At 40.4% G+C, this 20325-nt stretch overlaps 1 protein-coding gene across 2 annotated transcripts; it reads left to right on the top strand.

The window, feature by feature from the left end:
- The first annotated feature begins 34 nt into the window (after positions 1 to 34).
- Positions 35 to 19891, top strand: RNASEH1 (ribonuclease H1). Of its 2 annotated transcripts, XM_081943024.1 has the most exons (10): positions 35 to 247; positions 1827 to 1895; positions 3785 to 3906; positions 6054 to 6170; positions 7602 to 7787; positions 12225 to 12324; positions 12980 to 13034; positions 16108 to 16192; positions 19043 to 19167; positions 19470 to 19891. In XM_081943024.1, the coding sequence occupies exons 1-10, from the start codon at positions 126 to 128 to the stop codon at positions 19554 to 19556; spliced, it is 1068 nt and encodes a 355-aa protein (XP_081799150.1). In that variant the 5' UTR covers positions 35 to 125; the 3' UTR covers positions 19557 to 19891. The 2 variants fall into 2 exon arrangements, with proteins under 2 accessions (XP_081799150.1, XP_081799149.1); XM_081943023.1 differs by lacking the exon at positions 35 to 247 and having other exon boundaries at positions 1528 to 1895.
- Positions 19892 to 20325: the final 434 nt, after the last annotated feature.

Here is a 20325-nt window from a genome sequence, read left to right on the forward strand (position 1 = left end):
ATGTAGCCCCGCCCACCCACCAGCCCCCACCCTTTAGTCTCTGCCTCCCAGCAATTTACCTTTTTACAACAAACGGGGAGCTTGCGGAGGCAGCAATAGGCAATCCCTGCAGCCTGAAAAAGCTGATGATCGGGAGGCCAGTGCTAAAACTGAAATTGAAAGCGAAACTTGCTGTTTGCTGCAAGCGGCAAATTGAGGGTGAGGCAGATTTATTTTTGGTGCTAATCAAGCTGTTTGCTGCGAGGAGGTAAGTCAATAACTATAACTAAATGCTATAGAATGTTCAATTAGATTTATTTTTTAAAGACTGCTTTATTATTGTTCTAGACAACTTAACAAAATGAAGACGCTTTTTAACATAAATGCTTGATCTGAAGAGGCCCAGTGCTATTGTATCTTCTTTTAAATAGCAGAGAATAACTATACTTCCAGAAAGTCACATCAATTTTAACAGCATCTGCACAAGTATAGTCTGAAATGCAACACCACAAAGCTTTGCTGTTTGCTGCAAAGAGGAAAATTGCTGGGAGGCAGAGGCAGATTTCCCCCCCTTGTTTTCCTCCCCAAAAGCTAGGTGTGTCTTATAAAATACGGTAATTATTTTAGTTCAAAAGTTCAGTAATTCTTTTCCATCAATTTGCTAAAAACTATGGACAGGAAAGATCAAATAAATCAACTTGCCTAGGAAACAATAGGGATTATGTAAAAGAGGAAGAAGAGTTATGCCAACTGTGCTCACCAAATAGCACTGTCCAATATTCCAGAATACATTATTTGGGGTCCTATGAAATTGTTGGCTGTCTTGCATTTCCCTTTCCCAATAAATTTTATATCTTTGTATTCATTTTAGAAAGGAATCTCGTTAAAACTACCATGTGAAAGACTGCACAACTAATTACCATACATAGCGTCAAAATTCACAGGAGGCTCATTATCCTCTTTACTTGGGTTTTTTTTTTTTTGAAAAAAGGTATGGCAGGGAGTTTCAATTTATTCCTGGTGAATTTGGAACAGGTGGTTTACAACATTTCTGTAACAACTTATAGAATATACCAACTCCATCAGTCAGGTGCTACTTAAGAACGAAACAGAATAGTGCAACCTAAGCCTTGTAAATAAATCCTGCTTCTTAAAATTGAAATTACTTAGCTCTTGTAATTTCAATTCAAATCGATTACGTCTAAAGAAAGTCACCGGTCGAGATGAGTTATTCCCACTGCAGCTCAAAAGTGAGCCGTCTGAATTAAATGGGGATCAAATGGTTATCATTTCGGTCTCCGAACATAATTATACATCCGAGTCACTTTCCCGCCTCAAAACAAGCGCGAAAAACTCGCGCATGCGTCAAGAAAAGCTGGCATGAGCCTTTTCTGTTTCCAAGGCAGAAACTGGAAGGAAGAAAACGCGGTTGGCGCATGTAGACAAACTACTTTCGTTCTGGAACGGCGTCTTAAACTTCCTTAGGCAAGATCATAGAGGCGGGGCCGAACGCGTGCTTCCGGCTTCCATTTCAGGGCCTTCCGAGTGAGACGTCGGAAGTCGATGCGCGGCTACCGGTCACGTGAGGTCGGCTTGAAAGCCGGAAGTGCCGCTCTGCCTATTTGCTTGGGTCTCCGGTTCTCGGTCCGGCAGTTGAGAAGGCTCAAGGCCTCTCGATTACCTTGTCATCCCGGAAGCGTTGTTTCTGGGTTTCTGTTGGGTCTCGGGAGTGAGACCGGGAGGCGGCGACGGCGGCGGAGCAGATGGGAGGGAGCGGTGGGAGGCAGGGTAGTTGTTATGTGGCGCCGGATGCTAGCTCTAATTGTTCATCCATTTTTGCCCACCAGTCCCGATATAAGCGGCGGTATGTTTTACGCGGTGCGGAGAGGTAGGAGAATTGGAGTCTATGGCACCTGGTGAGTAGCTGCACATCTTTCTCCCACCCCGTAACGTTTCAAATCTCTCTCATCCCTAGATGAGAGAGAGAGAGGTATGTAGGTAGTTAGATTTCATAGTCCTGAAAGAAGGCAAATATTCGTGTCCCAGAATACATTTACTCCTCGACTTATAACCACTCGTTTAGTGACCATTTGAAATTCCAACGGCACAAAAAAGTGAGTTGGAACCATTTTTCACACCTATGACGGTTGCAGCCTCCCCATGGCCAGGTGACCATGATTGTGAACTGATTCACATTTATGACTGTTGGCAGAGTCCTGGGGTCTTGTAGTCCTCTTTTGCACCCTTCTGACAAGCAAACTTAATGGGGAAGCAAGGTTCACTTAACAATCATGTTACTAATTTAACAACTGCAGTGATTTACTTAACAAATGTAGCAAGAAAAGTCATAAAAGGGCAAATTTAACAAATTATAAAGTGAGAAATTTTGGGCTCAATTGTGGTCATAAATTGAGGATTATCTGTAATGTTGCAGGATCCAATCTAAATCAGTCACTGGGACCAGGGGTTTATTTTTTCAAACTTTCAGACTCATGCTGGAGCACATCCTCAGGGAATTTCTCCGTTTCTGGGCTGTTCTGCTGTGCATAGTATTTATATGGTGCCTGATTGTGTTTGGTTTTTAGTAATTTCATTTAATTGGGGTGTTGCTAGCTGGTAAGTCAGTGAGTGTTTTTTCCTTGTGCCACAGACTCCTCTAAGTACCTGATAGGCTGGTGGCAAACCAGCATCCTGTTGACTGATAAGGAACCTATTTCCCAGGCTTCATTTCTTTGGCTATTTTTGTCCCTACTCTGCCAACGATCTTCGTAGCATAATTCTGGGTGGTGTACAATAAAATCAATATTTTAAAAATTGACAAACATTCTACAATTAAAAATACCTATCAGGACTAATAACAGTAGCAGAGAGAGTTAATATAGGCACTATAGATATTTTACTACTTTCTTGAAATTGCCAAGCTTATTAAGACATCCATGCTTAATTTGTCCAGTCAATTTTTTATATGGTTGTCCATCTCAACAAATGAGAGTCAGGCATAAAGGTAATAGATTTCTTGAGGAAGATGACAAGTTAAATAGACATCAGTTGCTGTTAACAGTGAACTTTAAAAACAGTGAAATTATTTAGTGTCATATTCAAATACTTAGCTATTAAGTTCAGATAATTTGGAGTCAGTCATATCCTTCAATCTTAAGTAACAGTACGAATATGTTATAATAATGCAAAAAGATGGTGTTCCCAACTTTGGGCTTCTAAAAAGAAATATAAAGACTTACATGGAAATTACAGTAAACAAATTTACTGAGATTCAGTTTCAAGATAATACCGGTATGTTGTGACACCAAAAATCTCATCCTATAGATGAGAAAAAGCAAAGTTGAATTCATGAAAACATCATATGTGTGGATAGAGTGCAAGACCTAAGTCACTTAGGTGAGATGGGCAGTGTAAAAGTTTAATAAAACACTTATAGATTTATATTGACTGTGCAAATATATTTGTGGAAGGGGAGAAGAGATTTGGGCTGATACGCAATTTTAAAAGAAGAAATTGCCTTCTAGAGCTTTCCCTATCTATCGTATTCCTTTTTTTCAACTGAATAATATGTTGCTTTCTGGTATGTAAAATAACTTGAACTGTAAAATAGGTTAAGCAAATCTACAGAAGAAATTTCTCCAATTCTGTTTTCGTTTCACACAGTTCCCCCTCTCCCCCCAAAAAACCTTAAATCAATTTTAAAATCTAAAGGAAACCTCAAAAGAAGCTAAGATTTTTCATTTAGGGAATTTGTGGTATTATAATCTAAACAATATGCTGCCCTTTTCTCACTGTATTTTGACAGGGATGAATGTAACGAACAAGTTCATAAATATCAGTCTGCCAGCTTCAAGAAGTTTGCAACAAAGAGAGAAGCCTGGGCTTTTATAAATGAAGAAGCAACAGGATCATCAACGTATTCAACAGGTATATACTATGCAACTTTCTAAATTTGAATAGCAGAAATATAGAAATAGCTTTTTGATAATTAAAGACAGCATGCTAGATGTAGTAAAAAGTGAAGTAGGATGAGCTGTATATTCAAATAAAATTCACAACTCCAATGAACAGGTTGTATCTCCAGTAAATAATTTCAGCTCTATTTTTTGATACAAGCAGTTTGGTGGTTATTTTAAATCAAAATTATTATTGCAACCATTAATGAGTCTTAAAGTTACCTTGCTTTTCAAAAGAGAAATGATGGAATTGACAAAAATGAAAAGTTACAGCTGAAAGAATAAGGGGTTTCCAATCACGCCTTACTTTCTAATAGCAAAAGTGGTCTGGAAAATGTAATGCTGTAGTGATAATTTTCCTCTCTTAATGAGGAAACACACAGCTGGAGAAGTTAGAATAGAAATAGACAAGTATGGCAATGGCATTGAAGAAATGTAACAGCTGTTGTGTAAGGATCAGCTTAACCCAGTTAGAGGGAAGAGGGAGGGAAAAATTGACCCATGTTTATTGTCTTTGGCATAAGAAGATTTGTCAGGATTTAAAGTTTCTGTTATTGTATCATATACCAATAAAGCGCAAGTGGTGCCTGTTTCCTAAACTGTTCTACCTTATAGTGCTTGACAGTAGGCTCACCAAACACTGCAGTTTTTGAGAAAACAATAATGAGATAACGAATCTGCTAAATCTATATTTTTGGATTTTTTTATTTGGCACAGACAACAAGAATGGGGTAATTCTTCCTCTTCTAGGTTTTTGCCTTTGAACTTTTGACAGTCCATGTCCCAAGTATTGAGCAAATATCCCATTATTCTAAAATCTGGACTTTTTCCAATGAGGTTTATATTACGGTTGTTAGTAATAGGAAAAATTTGAACAACATAAAAGAAATAACCATAGCAAGAAAGATATGAAATCACCTATTTGCAACCTTCCCTAAGAAAATCAGATGAAAATGGATGGGTGCTGGATCCTGCTAAATTGAACAATAGTTCCTTGAGGAAAGGCTGGACCACTATCTCCTTCAAAGTTGGTGAAACCAGTCACATACATCACTGTTGTATGGACCCAACTATGTGTCATCTTTGGTGGGGGAGGCATAGACGAAAAACACAAGTGATCACACAATCCCAAGGACATGTCTACTCTATCAGGGCTGACGGGATCAAATTCTTCACAAATAATAAAGGTAGAAAATGTGTTCCCTGAGATTTACACTGTTACCATTCATCTCAGAGTGATTCCCATTACTTTTTCCAACAGATGCATAAAATAATACTTACATTGGCCTTGCAGGTATTCTTAGTAGTCCCTCCTTAGACAGCAGTGATTGAATTGATAAGGTGCTAGCTGGTAATCTTGATGCAGAAGAGTGGATTACCATGAAGTAACCCTTCACAAAGCTTATTTCTCTTCCTTGGCCAAGTTCACTCTTTGGCTTCCACCAATAACACTCTTAGCATTTCTACCACCATTTCATCTCCCAAAGCTCCTTCAAAAACCAAGGGAATCCAGCCTCTTATGAGCAGCAAAAATCACTTTATATAAATAACCTTTAAAGGCATCAATGCGTTTTAGGTTTCATTATCATTGGAATTTCCAGCCATTTCTACAGCATGTTCTGTTTAGCCGATCTAAAATACCCCAACAACATATTCTTGGATAACAAATAAAATGTGTACTCTTTTTACCAGACAATTGCAATAGTATCAATTCAGCGTCAATATTAGGTAAATTAAGTATGGTTCTAGTGATGAAATGGCAATATCTGCAGTGCTGCTTTCTGATGTTAGTGTTCAAATTATTGTTGGTAGTCAGATCCTATCTTTTAGTTACAAGTTAGGCATGGAAACTTCTGCCTATTTTTTTTTTCTATTTCTATTATGAATATTATCTGTGTTACCTTTCACCTTTAGATTAATAAATTGATAAAGAGAAAGGATTATCTCTTAATACTGTTATTTTTCACATTTAGAATTTTTTCTTTAAAAAAATGATGAGACTTGCACATGGATGTAAGAATTAAACTGATTAAAATGTTTACATGAGGAACTCCAGTGATGTTCTTCGATTTGAACGTTTCAATTTGATATTTGTCTAATTTTCTTTTTTCTTTTAAGACTTTGGTGAAAGGAACAACAGTTATACACATTACTTTAACAACGCTACATCTGAGTCAAATGATACAAGTTCATACCAAGGATCATACGAAGAGCCTTCAGAGAAGAAATATACAAGTAAGCATGTAAAATATACAGATGTTCTTATACTCTTTCAGCAAAAGAATGAATTCAAGTATATAGGTAACTCCTCTCTTTCTGCAACTTGTTATAGTGCCTTTGAATCTGTTTTGTATTTTTTTTCTTGATAAAAAACTGTATATCCTTAACTTACAGAAATTTGGTACTAATGTCTTGCTTCTATGCCAAATAACTATAAGAGATAATAAGAATTTGGAGTTTGAAGATTGCAAGTTCTATAAGTATCTCAAATAAACACTAGGGAGGAAAATAATACTAGCAAACAATCAAACAAGCAAATAACATTTGCTTAACTGTTGGGAATGTATGATGGAATGTAGTCTGGATTCCCAGGAGGGAGGGCTTACATTCCAGAGGGCCAAGAGGCAAGGAAGTTTAAATAGTTTGGTTGAACTTCTCAGAGTATGCCTTTAATTATGTAAGTAGTTGCTTTAATTTGGCAATATTGATGCCAGCCCCCGAAGAACCAAGGAAGACATGTAGAATTACTTCTAGCAGTTTCCTTTATTGCTCCTCACCATAGACAGAACTTCTAGGAAGGAGCTGTCTTGATCCTCTTTCTCCCAGAAAACTAAACTTTGCGCTGCCTCTTGGCCCACTGGAATGTAGCCCCTTCCTCCTATTCAATTCAAACTACAGATATGGAGCAAAATGAAAAGCTTGGGGAAGGGTGGAAGGAATAGGCCAGTGATGGTGAACCTATGGCACATGTGCCACAGGTGGCACACGGAGCCATTTGTCAGGGCACGCGAGGCACTGCCCTGTCAGCTGGGAAGTGTGCATACGCACACTGGCCAGCTGAGCTCACCCTTTCTTAAAGCCATTTTTCTCCCTCCCCAGGCTCCAGAGGCTTTATAGGAGCTTGGGGAGGGCAAAAAGCCTCCCCCCCCCCCGGCCCTACAGAAACTTCAGGAGCTTCCCTGAAGCCTCCGGAGCGCAAAAACCTAGCCCTACGGGCAAACCGGAAGTTCGGGAACGGACTTCTGGTTTGCTCAGAGGGTCGTTTTGACTGCTTCAGAGGCTTCAGGGAATCCTCCTGGTCCCTGAAGCCTCTGGAGGGGCAGGGGGGGCTGTTTTCGCCCTCCCCAGGCTCCTATAAAGCCTCGGGAGCCTGGGGAGGGCAGAAAAGCATGCAAAATGTGGGGTGTAGCGCATTGCATTATGGGTGTGGCATGCCTGTACACAACCCCCCTGCGCTCCCCCCACTTATGGCATGCGAGCCGAAAAAGGTTCGCCATCGCTGGAATAGGCCTTGAAAATGGATTTGAGGGGAAGGAATTTTATCAAATAGTAAGTTTACACGTTGCTTTCCAGTAGTGGAGGGAAGTTATCCAAAGCTGAATTATTTATTCTTCGATATGAACATTTCAAATTGATATTTGTATAATTTTCTTTTTTTTTTCTAAGGCTTTGGTGAAAGGAAGGGCAGTTCCAGAAATTGCTTTAACAAGGCTACATCCTGGACAAGTTATACAAGATCATACAAAAGACCGTACGAAGAGCCTTCAGAGAAGAAATGTACATATAAGCGTGTAAAATATACAGATGTTCCTTATACTCCTCCAGCAAATAGGAATGAATTCAAGTATATAGGTAACTCCTCTCTTTCTGTAACTTGTTATAGTGCCTTTGAATCTGTTTTGTATTTTCTTTTCCTTGATGGAAAATTGTATATCCTTAACTCTTATAGAAGTTTGGGACCGTGTTTCTCAAAAAATAAGACAGGATCTTATTTTTTTTGAGCCCTTGGCCTTATTGATCTTACTAGTTTTGAGGTGCAGGAGGCAGTGAGCATAGTCACCTCTTGGCTGCTGCTGTGCTGCAATATTTTGGGGGAGGGCTTATTTTAAAGCAGGCGCTCAAAAGCCCGATTGGGCTTATTATCCAGGGAGGTCTTATTTTCGGGGAAACAGGATACTGGTGACTTCCTTCTATGCAAAATAACTGTAAGAGATAATAATAAGAATTTGGGGTTTGAATGTTGCAAGTTCTATAAGTATCTAAAATAAACACTAGGGAAGATAGAAAAAATAATGCTAGCAAATGATCAAACAAGCAAATAAGGGGTAACATTTGCTTAACTGTTGGGAATGTGTGATTCCCAGGAGGGAGGGCCTATATTCCAGAGGGCCAAGAGGCAATGAAGTTTAAATAGTTCGGTTGAACCTCTCAGAGTGTTTCCAATAGTGGAGGGAAGTTATCTAAAGCTGAATTATGCATCTTTTCTACTTTAGCAGGCATGGCAAAAATCATAGAGGAACTCTCTGAGCTAGTTTTCTAGACCACGTCCATGACATCTCGGGCCTGCCACCTTGGTGTGGGACAGCACCTCAGGAAACTCACCCTGTGACAACTTGCCACATTCCTGTGGCACCTCCCTTCGCAGGAGGCAGTTGTCAACCACAGCGTTGCAATGGACCACATATTCGGATTCAGGTCCGGCTTCCCATGGGTGTGGCTGGTCAGTCATGTCGGAGTGTGTCTGCTCTTCATAGCTATCTGCAGTTGCTGCCCACATGTGAAAGATACATCCTGCTTGCCGGGGAGGCAATCCAACTGAGCCGCATTCAGCTGTTCTTTTTTCCCCACGGGGGAAAAAAGGAAGGAAGGAAGGACCAGGGGAGACATAGCTTTGTTCCAATGTCTCAGGGGCTGCCACAAAGAAGAGGAAGTCAAGCTATGCTCCAAAGCACCTGAGGGTAGGACAAGAAGCAATGGGTAGAAACTAATCAAGGAGAGAAGCAACTTAGAACTGAGGAGAAATTTCCTGACAGAACAATTAATCAGTAGAACAGTTTGCCTCCAGAAGTTATGAATTCTCCAACACTGGAGGTTTTAAAGAAGAGATTGGACAACCATTTGTTTGAAACGGTGTAGGGCAGTGATGGTGAACCTATGGCACGCGGAGCCATTTGTCAGGGCACACAAGCTGAGTTCACCCCCTTTTAAAGCCATTTTTCGCCCTCCCCAGCCTCCCCCGATGCCCTCCGGAGGTTTCATAAGCTTCCCTGAAGCCTCCGGAGCGCAAAAAACTGGAATGGACTTCCGGTTTGCTTGGAGGTTCGTTTTGAATGCTCCGGAGGCTTCAGGGAAGCCGGTTTGCTCGGAGGGTCGTTTTGAGCGCTCCGAAGGCTTCAGGGAAGCCTCCTGAAGGTCCCTGAAGCCTCTGGAGGGCTTCCAGGGGAGGCGGGAGAGGCTGTTTTTGCCCTCCCCAGGCTCCTATAAAGCCTCTGGAGCCTGGGGAGGGTGAAAAAAGCATGCAAAAAATGGGGGGTCGCACCTGTAGTGCGTGCATGCGCACGGGGGTTTGCGCATTGCACGGTGCAGAACGCCCACACATGACCCCCCTGCGTTCCCCCCATTTATGGCACGTGAGCCAAAAAAGGTTCGCCATCGCTGGTGTAGGGTTTCCTGCCTAAACGGGGTTGGACTAGAAGACCTCCAAGGTCCCTTCCAACTCAGTTATTCTAATGATTGTCTCCTGCGAAGGGAGATGGCTGTGAAAAATGGCAAGTCGTTCCACAATGAGTTTCCCGTGGCTATTTGTCCTTGCCAAGGTGGCTGTGGCAAGATGACAGCACCAGGTTGTTCCATTTCATTCTAGGCGTGCCTGCTCCGTTTACAGATTAAGACATTCCTAGTTTCCTTCTTCCATAATAGAGTTTCTAAAGATCAGAGGCAACAGTTTCCATCCTGGGGCTTTGCCCTTCAATCAAGCTAATTTTGCAGGAGCTATGGTCATCATCTTAGGCTTGTGATGGTGGACCTATAGCACGTGTGCCACAGGTGGCACGGAGAGGCATCTCTGCGGGCACATGAGCCGTCGCCCAGGTCAGCTCCACTGCGCATGCGTGCATGCCTCCCGCCGGCCAGCTGATTTTGGGGTCTGCTGGGAGAATTGCGCAAATGCGTGGGGGTTGCGCGTGCATGTGTGGGGGTGTCACATGCATGTGTGAGGGAGTGGCACCCCTTTACGCCCCGGTTTTGGTTCCAGGAGGCTTCAGGGAGGCCTGCTAGGACCAAAATGGGTTGCATGTGGGTGGGCGGGGGAGCGTGCACCTGTATGGGGGCAGGGCCTGCAGGGGGAGTTGAATTATGGGTGTCATGCTTTTGGCACCCAAGGGAAAAAAGGTTCACTGTCGTAGGCGCTTTTCCCTCTGTAATGCCCCAGATTCAGCTTAAGCTGGAAGGCCTGAATTGATAGATGTCTCTTGTGTGATACTATTTTGCATGGCTCTCAACCGGATTTGTGGGGATCTGAGGATAAGAGTGAATGGGCCTCTGGAATGAAGAGCTGCTGATTTCTCTTCCATTAAAGATGAGATTGATCCTCTTACCCATGGAGTTCTGCTACTAGATTTAGGCAAATAATTATTTTCTATCTCTGATCCTCTCACTTCTTCTCTCTTAGTTCCTTAGCATGCCTGCCAGACCATGGCCTAATGGTTTTCACTATAGATGTGATCTTACCAAGGTCAATGATTTTCATTGACTTTTCTACCTCGATCATTTATAGGTTTCACTCCTGAAATCTTCATGTTCTTCTATGTAAGGCACTTTGTGAAGTGCTGTTGAGTTTCTGTCCTACAAAAGAAGATAGAAATTTCTTATTGCTTCAGTCTGATATGTTCTGGAACTAGTGGCCCTATCATCTTGAAGCAGGCTATTTGGTTCCCCCCCCCTTCTTAATTCTGTGGGAATTTAAGTAAATCTGGCATCTATGGCTGAAGGCAATTCTGTTGTGGCTTCCTTTGCCTTCTCTCATCTGATATAGGAAACTAGAAAAAAAGATTGCTGTACAATACTCTATGAAGAATTTTTGCCATTGTTTCATCTCAAGTTTATTGTTGGGATACTGAGTGTTTACTATAATCATCCTGGAATCAATCCACCTTCCTGAGCTTGCTGTGAATCTCAGCCTGCTCTTCTTACAGCAAAATCATAGTCCTTTCCACTAGAGTGCAGCCATTGCTAACAATTGGTCTCTAAGAATTTAGCTACATGATCCGTTCTCTTTTCCTTTTGCATTGCAAACTTTGGCTAAAGTTATCTTCTGCAATATGGTTTTTTCCAACAGTATGTGATGTGCTGAGTGTCAGTTCTTACTTGATTGAAACCTTGTTATTTAGTCTTAGCTGCAGTTACCATCCTCCTTTGTTTAAAATAGAAGTATGGAGATACCGTATATACTTGAGTATAAGCCGAATTTTTCAGCCCACTTTTTGGGCTGAAAAATCCACTTCAGCTTATACTCCAGTGAACAAAAAAAAAAAAAAGAACTTACTTGCGCGCGGCCGAGGCTTCGGTGCTTCCGGGATCGCCATTCACAGAAGATGCAGCTCCCAGCGTGACACGTCATCCGGATGGGCTGCGAATGAAGAAAGTCCTAACGCGCAGGCGCAGTACAGCTTAAACGCGATAGAGGTAAGGAGCCTGCACATGCTCTGTTTCATAGCATGAAAGACTAGCATGAACCCCGGACGCAAACGAGCAATATATATATATATTACCGTGAGCTGCTGCATTTCCCAGCCTCGGCTTATACTCAAGTCAATAACTTTTTCCAGTTTTTGGGGGTAAAATTAGGGGTGTCGGCTTATACTCAAGTATATACGGTACTTTTCCTTCTATGAATAGAGGGGGGATCTGTGTTCTCTTGAGACTTTTTTTCCTCTCTCTCTTTTATAAGGATAGTGAGAAGTATTTGACCTTGCCTGCTGTTGTGAGGAGACTCTAGTCTTAGATACCTTCCTCCACATATAAAACAATATTCATGGTAATTCCAATATGGCTGTTCCCCATATATATTTTTTAGTGTTGGCAATTTATCAGCTACAGTTTTCAATTCTGGCTTCCGTTGTATAGTATGCTTAGATGAGTTAGAGAGTTTTGCTAAAACTGGCGAAATGTATATTATACTCTGAAGTAGTTTTATTATCTGTATGTAAATGCTGTTTCCAGAAACTATTTAAATTGTTTAGGAAATTTGACATTGTCTTGTGCTGTTTTAATGCAAATCTGCCTTTATAGGAGATTATACAGTTGTTTACACAGATGGATGTTGTTCAAGTAATGGACGCCAGGAGGCCCGTGCTGGAACAGGTGTATATTGGGGACCTGGTCATCCCCTGTGAGTAAGCTTTTTTTATATATATATTTACTAGGAGAGGTTTTGGAAGGCATTGTGTGATCTCCATTCTAGCTTTACAAACATATGCATGATTAACTCTAAAAGAGGATTGGATGTGATGTTTAGATGGAGAGGCTAAGAAATGTTTGGACAACCTTTTAATATTTGATTCATAGCTGGTCATTGTGAAACTTTGAGTCAAATTGGCAGTGCAGTTTTCAGAGTGAAGAAGCAAATCAAGTGACCCCTGTCCAAAGCAGACTATGGCCATACCTGCTTCTAAAATGCAAACTTTGCCATGCAAAGCATAACATATCCCTCAAACCAATAGAAATTCTGCAAACCCGCTCTTGGTTGCAAGCCATGGTGATGTAACATCTCACTTAGCACTGCATTCAATTTCCTTAACAATAGCCACTGGAACTGCCATTATAAGTTGGCACAGCCACATGATTTCCTCCCCGCTTCAATTTATGAATGCATCACTTAATGAAGTTGCCAGTCCCAATTCCCATTGTTAAGAGAGGACTATCTGCATTGAAGTAATTTTATATATATTAGTCTAAGACTGCATTTATACTGCAACTGTTTTTGTATGAAATAACATTTTGACAATGCTGTTTTCAATAATTGTGCTGTATGTTGTCCTCCACAGAAATAAGAGTGAAAGACTTCATGGACGGCAAACAAATCAAAGGGCTGAAATAAATGTAAGCAATAACTGGATTAATGTTAATGGCAATAAGGCCATTCAAATTATTTAACTTTGCGAGGAATATGGTCTGACTATTGTTTATCTATGAGGGATTGATCTCCCGTACTATAAAATGGAAAACTTCACTATTCATGTCTACTGTATAGGTAGTCTTTATTTAACGGTCAGTCATTCAGTATCTGTTTAGAGTTACGATGGTACTGAATGAGTACAATGGCATTAACCATTGTCACATTGTCTCTGGTCATGTGATCAAAATTTAGGCACTTGCAACTAGCCTACATTTCCGACCACTGCAGTGTCCTGTGGTCACATGATCACTATTTGAAACTTCCCTGCTGGCCTCCAAAAAAATCCAGGGAAGCCAGCAGGAAGTCACAACACACGAGTTTCTGTTTAACCACCCACAGAGTCCTCACTTAACGATTACTGTAAAAATGCTATCATGAATCAATCATGTTCACGTGGGGTCCTCACTTAATGATTGCATTGTTCAACAGTACAGTTTCCGGTCCCAGTTAGGTTCGTTAAGTGAGGGCTGCCTAATTATTATTGGAGCATTTCCTGCCAAACCTCAATATTTTGCTTTTATGCTGATCAGGAGTGTATTGTCCCCATTTCAGCTCCCAGGGATCCAAGATCCAAGTTTGGGGAAGGATTCTTATTCAGAGTGTCGATCTTATCCAGTAATAGTAGATACAAGTTTGAGAGCAAGCTCAACACTCTCCTTCCCCAAACTTGGATCTTAGCCAGATAGCTCAGAAATAAGCCATAATTAATGCTCCTGAAAGTTAACCAGGAATCTAAACCTAAGAGGAACACATCCACTTTGAGGTTTAGTTCTTGGCAAAAACTGCTGTCAAACCAGAGTAAATGGGCCACGATTATCTGCACCATTCAGATCCCTGGGAGTTGAAATGGGACTATACACTCCTGATTAGCATAAAAGCAAAATATTGAAGTAGAGTTTTGCAGTATGATACAACTTTTATGGACCTTAACTCAATCTTAAATTTTCCACTGTCTGGCAGTTCTTCAAATGTTGTAGTCGGGTCTGAAGGCAGGAGATACATATCCAGTCTCTTACTGTTTATGCTAAAAGCTCCATCTCGTAGTCTCTGAACATTTCTTAAACCTCCACTCTTTTATTTAATATCCACGAGAGGTTTCCAAGAAAGAGGAGCTGAAAGCATGTATGATCATGGTAAGCTTTATTAAAGGCCAAATATTTAGAAGAGTAAGCACGCAAGTCTGCCTGGGATAAGCATCAGTAGATATGCATGCAGTGTTCTGCCATGGCACTTACATGTCATAGGATAGGTTTGGAAAGCTTTTATAGCCAACCCACTGAGCATGAATCATGGGTATCAAGCAGACTCAGTTAAAACTCTGAGAAACTAGCATCAGCCCGTGAAAGGCATTTTCTGTGAACTCCTCAGTATCTCTGCACCTGATGTTACTGCTCAGCTATATTCCCAAACCTTGCTATGTGCTACCTCTACTGTTTTTTATACTAAAAATTCAGTATGGTGTTAGCTTGGTTGTGGTTATACACTAGAGATGTTAGAGCTGGCCATGAGGTCAGGGAATTTAATTGGATTAATGAAATATTTTTCAGTGGGCAGCTGTCGTTGAAATGTATCCAGCAATTTCATCTGGTTGAGAATGTCATGCCAAAAGTCTATTATCTGGGGCTCGGTGCCAAATAGCACAAGGTATCTTCGTAGGCACAGTTCAAAAGGGTTGGTTTTCTCCTATAATAGTGATGGTGAACCTTTTCAGCACCGAGTGCCAAAAAGGGAGCACACATGTGATCGTCTGGGATGTGACCTGGAAGTAGAGCTGCCCAGTGAGCATACGGATGCTGGAAAATGAACTTTTGGTTTCCGGCGTGCGCTAGTCTTAATTTTACTGTTGTGCATGTGTGCCTAACGATCAGCTGGCCAGCGTACATGCTAACGCTGGAAAATGGAATGCCAGTTCTTCCAGTTTCTGGCACTGCCGCACACACGAAGGCCAGCTGATCGTCGTGCACGCATGTGTGCCAGAAACCCAAAAGAGGAACGGGCAATGCCACGCATGCCAGGCGAAATGACTCCACGTGCCACTTGGGGCACGCGTGCCACAGATTCGCCATCACAGTCCTATAACAAACACAGCCTGAGATTGGGCTGTTTGAAAGAACACATTCCAGGCTTCAAGGGTACTGGAAATCCTTTTGTTCTGCCACTTAGGAGATAAGCACATAAATAAGAAAGGACGTAGGAGATAAGCACATAAATAAGAAAGGACATTTTCAGTGGCTTCTCTCAGAGACTAGAGAGATCTCAGTGATTCTGCCTCATGATTGTGCAGTGCTTCATTGTCAAAGGGGGAAAAAGTGAATATACAAATAGAGCACTTGTTTGCAACACTTTAAATCAGTGGCATATTTTCCTGGGATCCCATACATGGCCTTTCACAGCTGCCTAAGAATTCCTAAAACAAGATGCACATTGAGTTGCCAACAAGTGCTTCCAGCCCCCTTTTCACTTCTAAACAGATCTAAAATGTTAGCTTCCTTTTCCCACATGTGTTAAAGAAAAAGATTTTATTTAGGTAGGCTGTAAGATGGGAATTTTACCACAGGAGTGGATCCGTATTAATGTTTTGAGTGTGATCTAGTCCACTGATGGATTCATTGTCATTGAAATAAAACTACAATTTCTTGAACTCAGAGGAATTTTAATAGTCACACAAACATTTATTCCATCGATCTCCAGCAAGAAAAGTCATGTCTAGTCACACCTAAGGATGCAAGAGCTGATGAAATATTTATAAGAAAACTCAGTAAATGTCATGGTAAATAGTCAGAGATGGCTCACATCCTCAGTTCAACCCTGAGCTACAAACTTTCTCTTGTATCAGTATGGTTTACATCCTTCAGAGGGAACTTGCACATTTCTGTAGATAAAGTGTCCTGTACTGCAATTGAATTGCAGCAATTTTGTGGGTTACAGACCTAAAACAAACCAGTATTTATTCAGCTTCTTTACTCCTGAAGTATGTTCTCCAAATGTTTTCTTCAGGCAGCGTGCGAGGCAATAGAACAAGCAAAGAGTCAAAATATCAAAAAACTGGCAATCTATACTGACAGCAAATTCACCATTAACGGTAAGTATTTTAGACACAGAGAAATGAAATAGCCGCTTAAAATGATAACAGATTACAGAAGGCATGCATTCTCTTGTCTTACCAGACACGGTCAACATCCATTAAACTATTTCTTTTCTGCACTTAAAAATGTTTGAAATTATTTTTCCCCTTGCTTTTTATTTACTGTATTTTTCGGACTATAAGACGCACCAAAATTCCGAAGAGGTAAACACACACACACACAAAAAAAAAAGGTTTTTGCCCTCCCCGGTCCCCAGGAGCATTCTGCAGGCCTCCTAAACCCTGTGTATGTCCCGTTTTTCGCAAAAAATGGGACAGTGGCCCTAGAGGCTGGGGAGGGCAAAAATGGGACACACGGGGAGTTTGGGAGGTGAAACACTTGCCCGTTTTTGGCAAAAAACGGGGCATGCAGAGGATGTGGGAGGCCTGTAAGAGTGCTCCTGAGAACAAAACAGCAGTCCTGGGGTATTTGAAAGGCCAAAAATGGCCCCATTTTTCACCTGTTTTTCGCAAAAAACGGGACATGCAGAGTGTTTGGGAGGCCTGCAGAGTGCTCCTGAGGGAGGCCAAAATGCCCCATTTTGGTGAAAAACGGGCCTATTTTTGGCCTCTCAAATCTCCCAGGAATGCCATTTTTGCCCTCCCCAAGCTCCAGGAGCACTCTGCAAGCCTCCCAAACCCTCTGCGCGCCCTGTTTTTGACAAAAGCGGGCAGGATTTCTGGAGGCCAAAAATGGCTGTATTCAGTGTATAAGACGCACCAACATTTCCACCCTCATTTGGGGGGGGGGGGGTCTTATACTCCACAAAAGTGTGGTATTTTTAAAGCACATCAATAAATCCAAAAGGAAGAATACGTAATATTCCTGCAAGAAGCTGGGATCTGAAATTTAATACGCTATGGTGATTGTCCTGATGAAATTTGCTATGTGATGTCATACTTGGGGATCTCTTGTTGCGTGTCTTTTTATATTTGGACAAAGATGGTGGCCTATGTACAAAACCTCTGAAATCCCTTGAGCGTGTTCCAATTGCAGACCCATGGCCTCCTTTTACATGTATTTAAATATGCAGCTCTTTTTCCTGTACAAAAGAAAACAGTAAAATGAGACGGCAGATACTAGTAAAATATGATGAAACAGAATGTATAGTTAATGCAAGTATTCCCAGGACATTGAATATACTGATAAATAAATACACGGCATATTCTGTAAAAATACCATTAAATTTTCACCATGCAAAGTAGAATTAATCAGCCTTTCCATTGTGAGATTAAAGAGCTAGTTCATAAACAGAAAACAAATAGATATCATCAATATTGTAAAAGAATCATCGTTTTTGGTTACTCCCCATTATTTATTTTTTCATGTAATGTTAAATACCAAATTTTTGATATATACAGTAGAAAAGAAACATGCCCATACCTTTAAAGTATCCAAGATCCAAGTACTGCTGATCCAAGTACTCCAAGAATGTATTAATAGATTTCTCAATATTACACCAAAATAGACCAAGCCTCTATCATATGAGCAAGCATCTCCTTTGTCTTCCTATAATATTTTTGCATAGTGAATTTGACAATTGTTTTAAAGCATTATTGAGGTGTCTAATAAATAAATATGAAAAAAAAATCCTTTGTTGAATTATCTTCAAATTGTAAAAAAACATTGTTAAAGACCCTTACTCAAAGCCAAACTCAAGTACTGTTTGCAATTTAGGAATCAGGTGCTGTGCTTCTGCTTTTTTAATCCAAATTGTAAAATCAAGAGGTTTTGCATTCCTTTTTGCAATAGTTAAGATTATTCAAAAATTGATTGGCAGTATTAATCCTTATATTAGCCCTTGAGTTCAGAACAGAGATAGAGATTGATTTATAGTTTCCAGACTGGAGTTACACCTGAATTTAAGTTTATTGTGTGAATAAAAGTAAAAATTATATTTCTATCCTAAAGCTTTTTATAGACTTCTCCATCTGGCCATCAGATTTTGAGCTGGACTTGAGGGATTTTTTTAACCTTTTTTACTTTTGTCTTCAACTTATATATTATTTTGCCATTTCCTAAAGTATAATATCTTTAGATACCATTTATAAATCTGTATTTTGTGTTTCCATTTAATTAAAAGTAGCAAATACTCTTTGTCAAGGTATTCATTGTTGACAATAGAATTGAAATGATTGGAGGCTATAGTTATTATTTCTCCTTCCTCTTTCTGCCCCACTTCACACCATCACCACCACCCTGGCATGAGACCTGCCAGGCATTATTACCTGTCAGAATTTATCATCTTTCAATTTGCCTTCATTCAGCCCTACTCTAAGGTCCGACATTCCATAACATACTGAATTGCTCAGGTTGGAGATGAGATTATGACTGGAGTCTCAGAAAATGGACGAAAACATAGTTAATGGTAACTAAGTAAATCAATCAATTGCTTCGGCTTTTGGAAGCAGAGGGTAGTAATGAGTTGATGAAGAAATTGTCTGAATAAACTTTGATTTGGAGTCAGGATTGAATAACTGCAGCGAGATGTCCAGATGTCAGGTTTGATATTAGCAATTCTGTTTTGACTCGCAAAAGCAATTGACCTCAAACTAAATGATAGAGGATCAACAAATCAAGTCAAACGCATATGATTTGTCTGAATTGCAATTACAAACTGTCTTGAGCCAATAATGGGGACTATTTACTGAACAACTTTGGTTTATCAAATTGTTAGCCTCTTGGATCAGCTCAGTTACATGGGGTTATTTCAGATGGGAGAGGAGAATTTCAGCAGATAGCTCTAAACGTTCTGAAGCAGGCATTCAGATTAGAGTCTTAACAGTGGCAATCACTTTTTTTGACAGGTGTGACAAACTGGATCCCAAACTGGAAGACTAATGGTTGGAAAACCAGTGCAGGAAAAGACGTAACCAATAGAGAAGATTTTGAAAGGCTTGCTAAGCTTTCAGAAGGCATGGACATCCAGTGGGTAAGTGACGTTCTTCTAAAAACTGACTGAAGCTTGAAAGAAATTCACAGGTTGCTGATGAAAGTAGCTGTGATAAACGGCAGCATGTAAAATGAGTTATGTCAGCCCAAATGAAAGAGCTTTATTTAAAATCTGCGACTGGGTTCATATACTGTACCAAGCTATACAGTATATTCCTTTGGCCCCTCTGATATGAATGCTGCGCCATAAGGCATAGAGGAAGATAAGTGAATATTGCAGATAGTTGTAAAACACATTGTTATATGTCTGGCGTAATTAATTTGGACTCTTGTTATCAACAGATGCATGTTCCTGGTCATGCTGGCTTTCCTGGAAATGAAGCAGCTGATCGATTAGCAAAAGAAGGAGCTGGGAAATCATTATGTTAGCATTTTATAACCCAAATACTTCCACTTAGTGGTAAGAATAAATACATACAAATAAAGATTAAGCTTGTTTCGAGTTAATGTTTGTTGCGTCTCCATATGCGTTAGAATAAATGAGACAAATGTTTGGCTTAAATGGTGAGGAATGTAAATGCTTTTTATGCAACCTGTATGTTGCCAGAGCATTTCCATTTCTCAATCTGTGTCCAAGAGTTGAAGTATATTCAGGTGTTTATATTTTTGGAGCAGATTGCTTTGTTGTTTATATAAATAAAATTGTTATTGGTGTTAAATACCTAATATATAATGTTGGCACAATAAACATGTTTGCTACTTACGGTTTCATTTTTTTACATGCATGTTCTATTTATAAAGAGGTTTAAAGTGACTTAACATGGACATTTCTACTTTTCATCCCCACCTTGAAAAAACTCTACTTAGTGAGGTAAACTGGGGTGCTGATTGGCCTCCAATCACACTATGACTTTCTGTAACTGAAGATGGATTTGAATTTAGATCAACCAGGTCCAAGTCAGGGTGTGTTTTATAACTTATTTACGCTACTTACCGTATTTTTCGGAGTATAAGACACACCAAGATTTTGAAGAGGCAAATTTAAAAAAAATGCACTCTACAGAGCTCCCAAAAACGGCCTGTTTTTCGTGAAAACAAGCCCGTTTTTTGTTTTTAAAAAAAGGCATGTATAGCCTTTAGGAGGCTTGTAAAGTGCTTCTGGGGGCGGCAAAAAGAAGCAAAAAAAGGCCAGTTTTTT

Source organism: Natrix helvetica (assembly GCF_964273705.1).
Source record: "Natrix helvetica genome assembly, chromosome: 2".
Lineage (NCBI taxonomy): Eukaryota > Metazoa > Chordata > Lepidosauria > Squamata > Natricidae > Natrix > Natrix helvetica.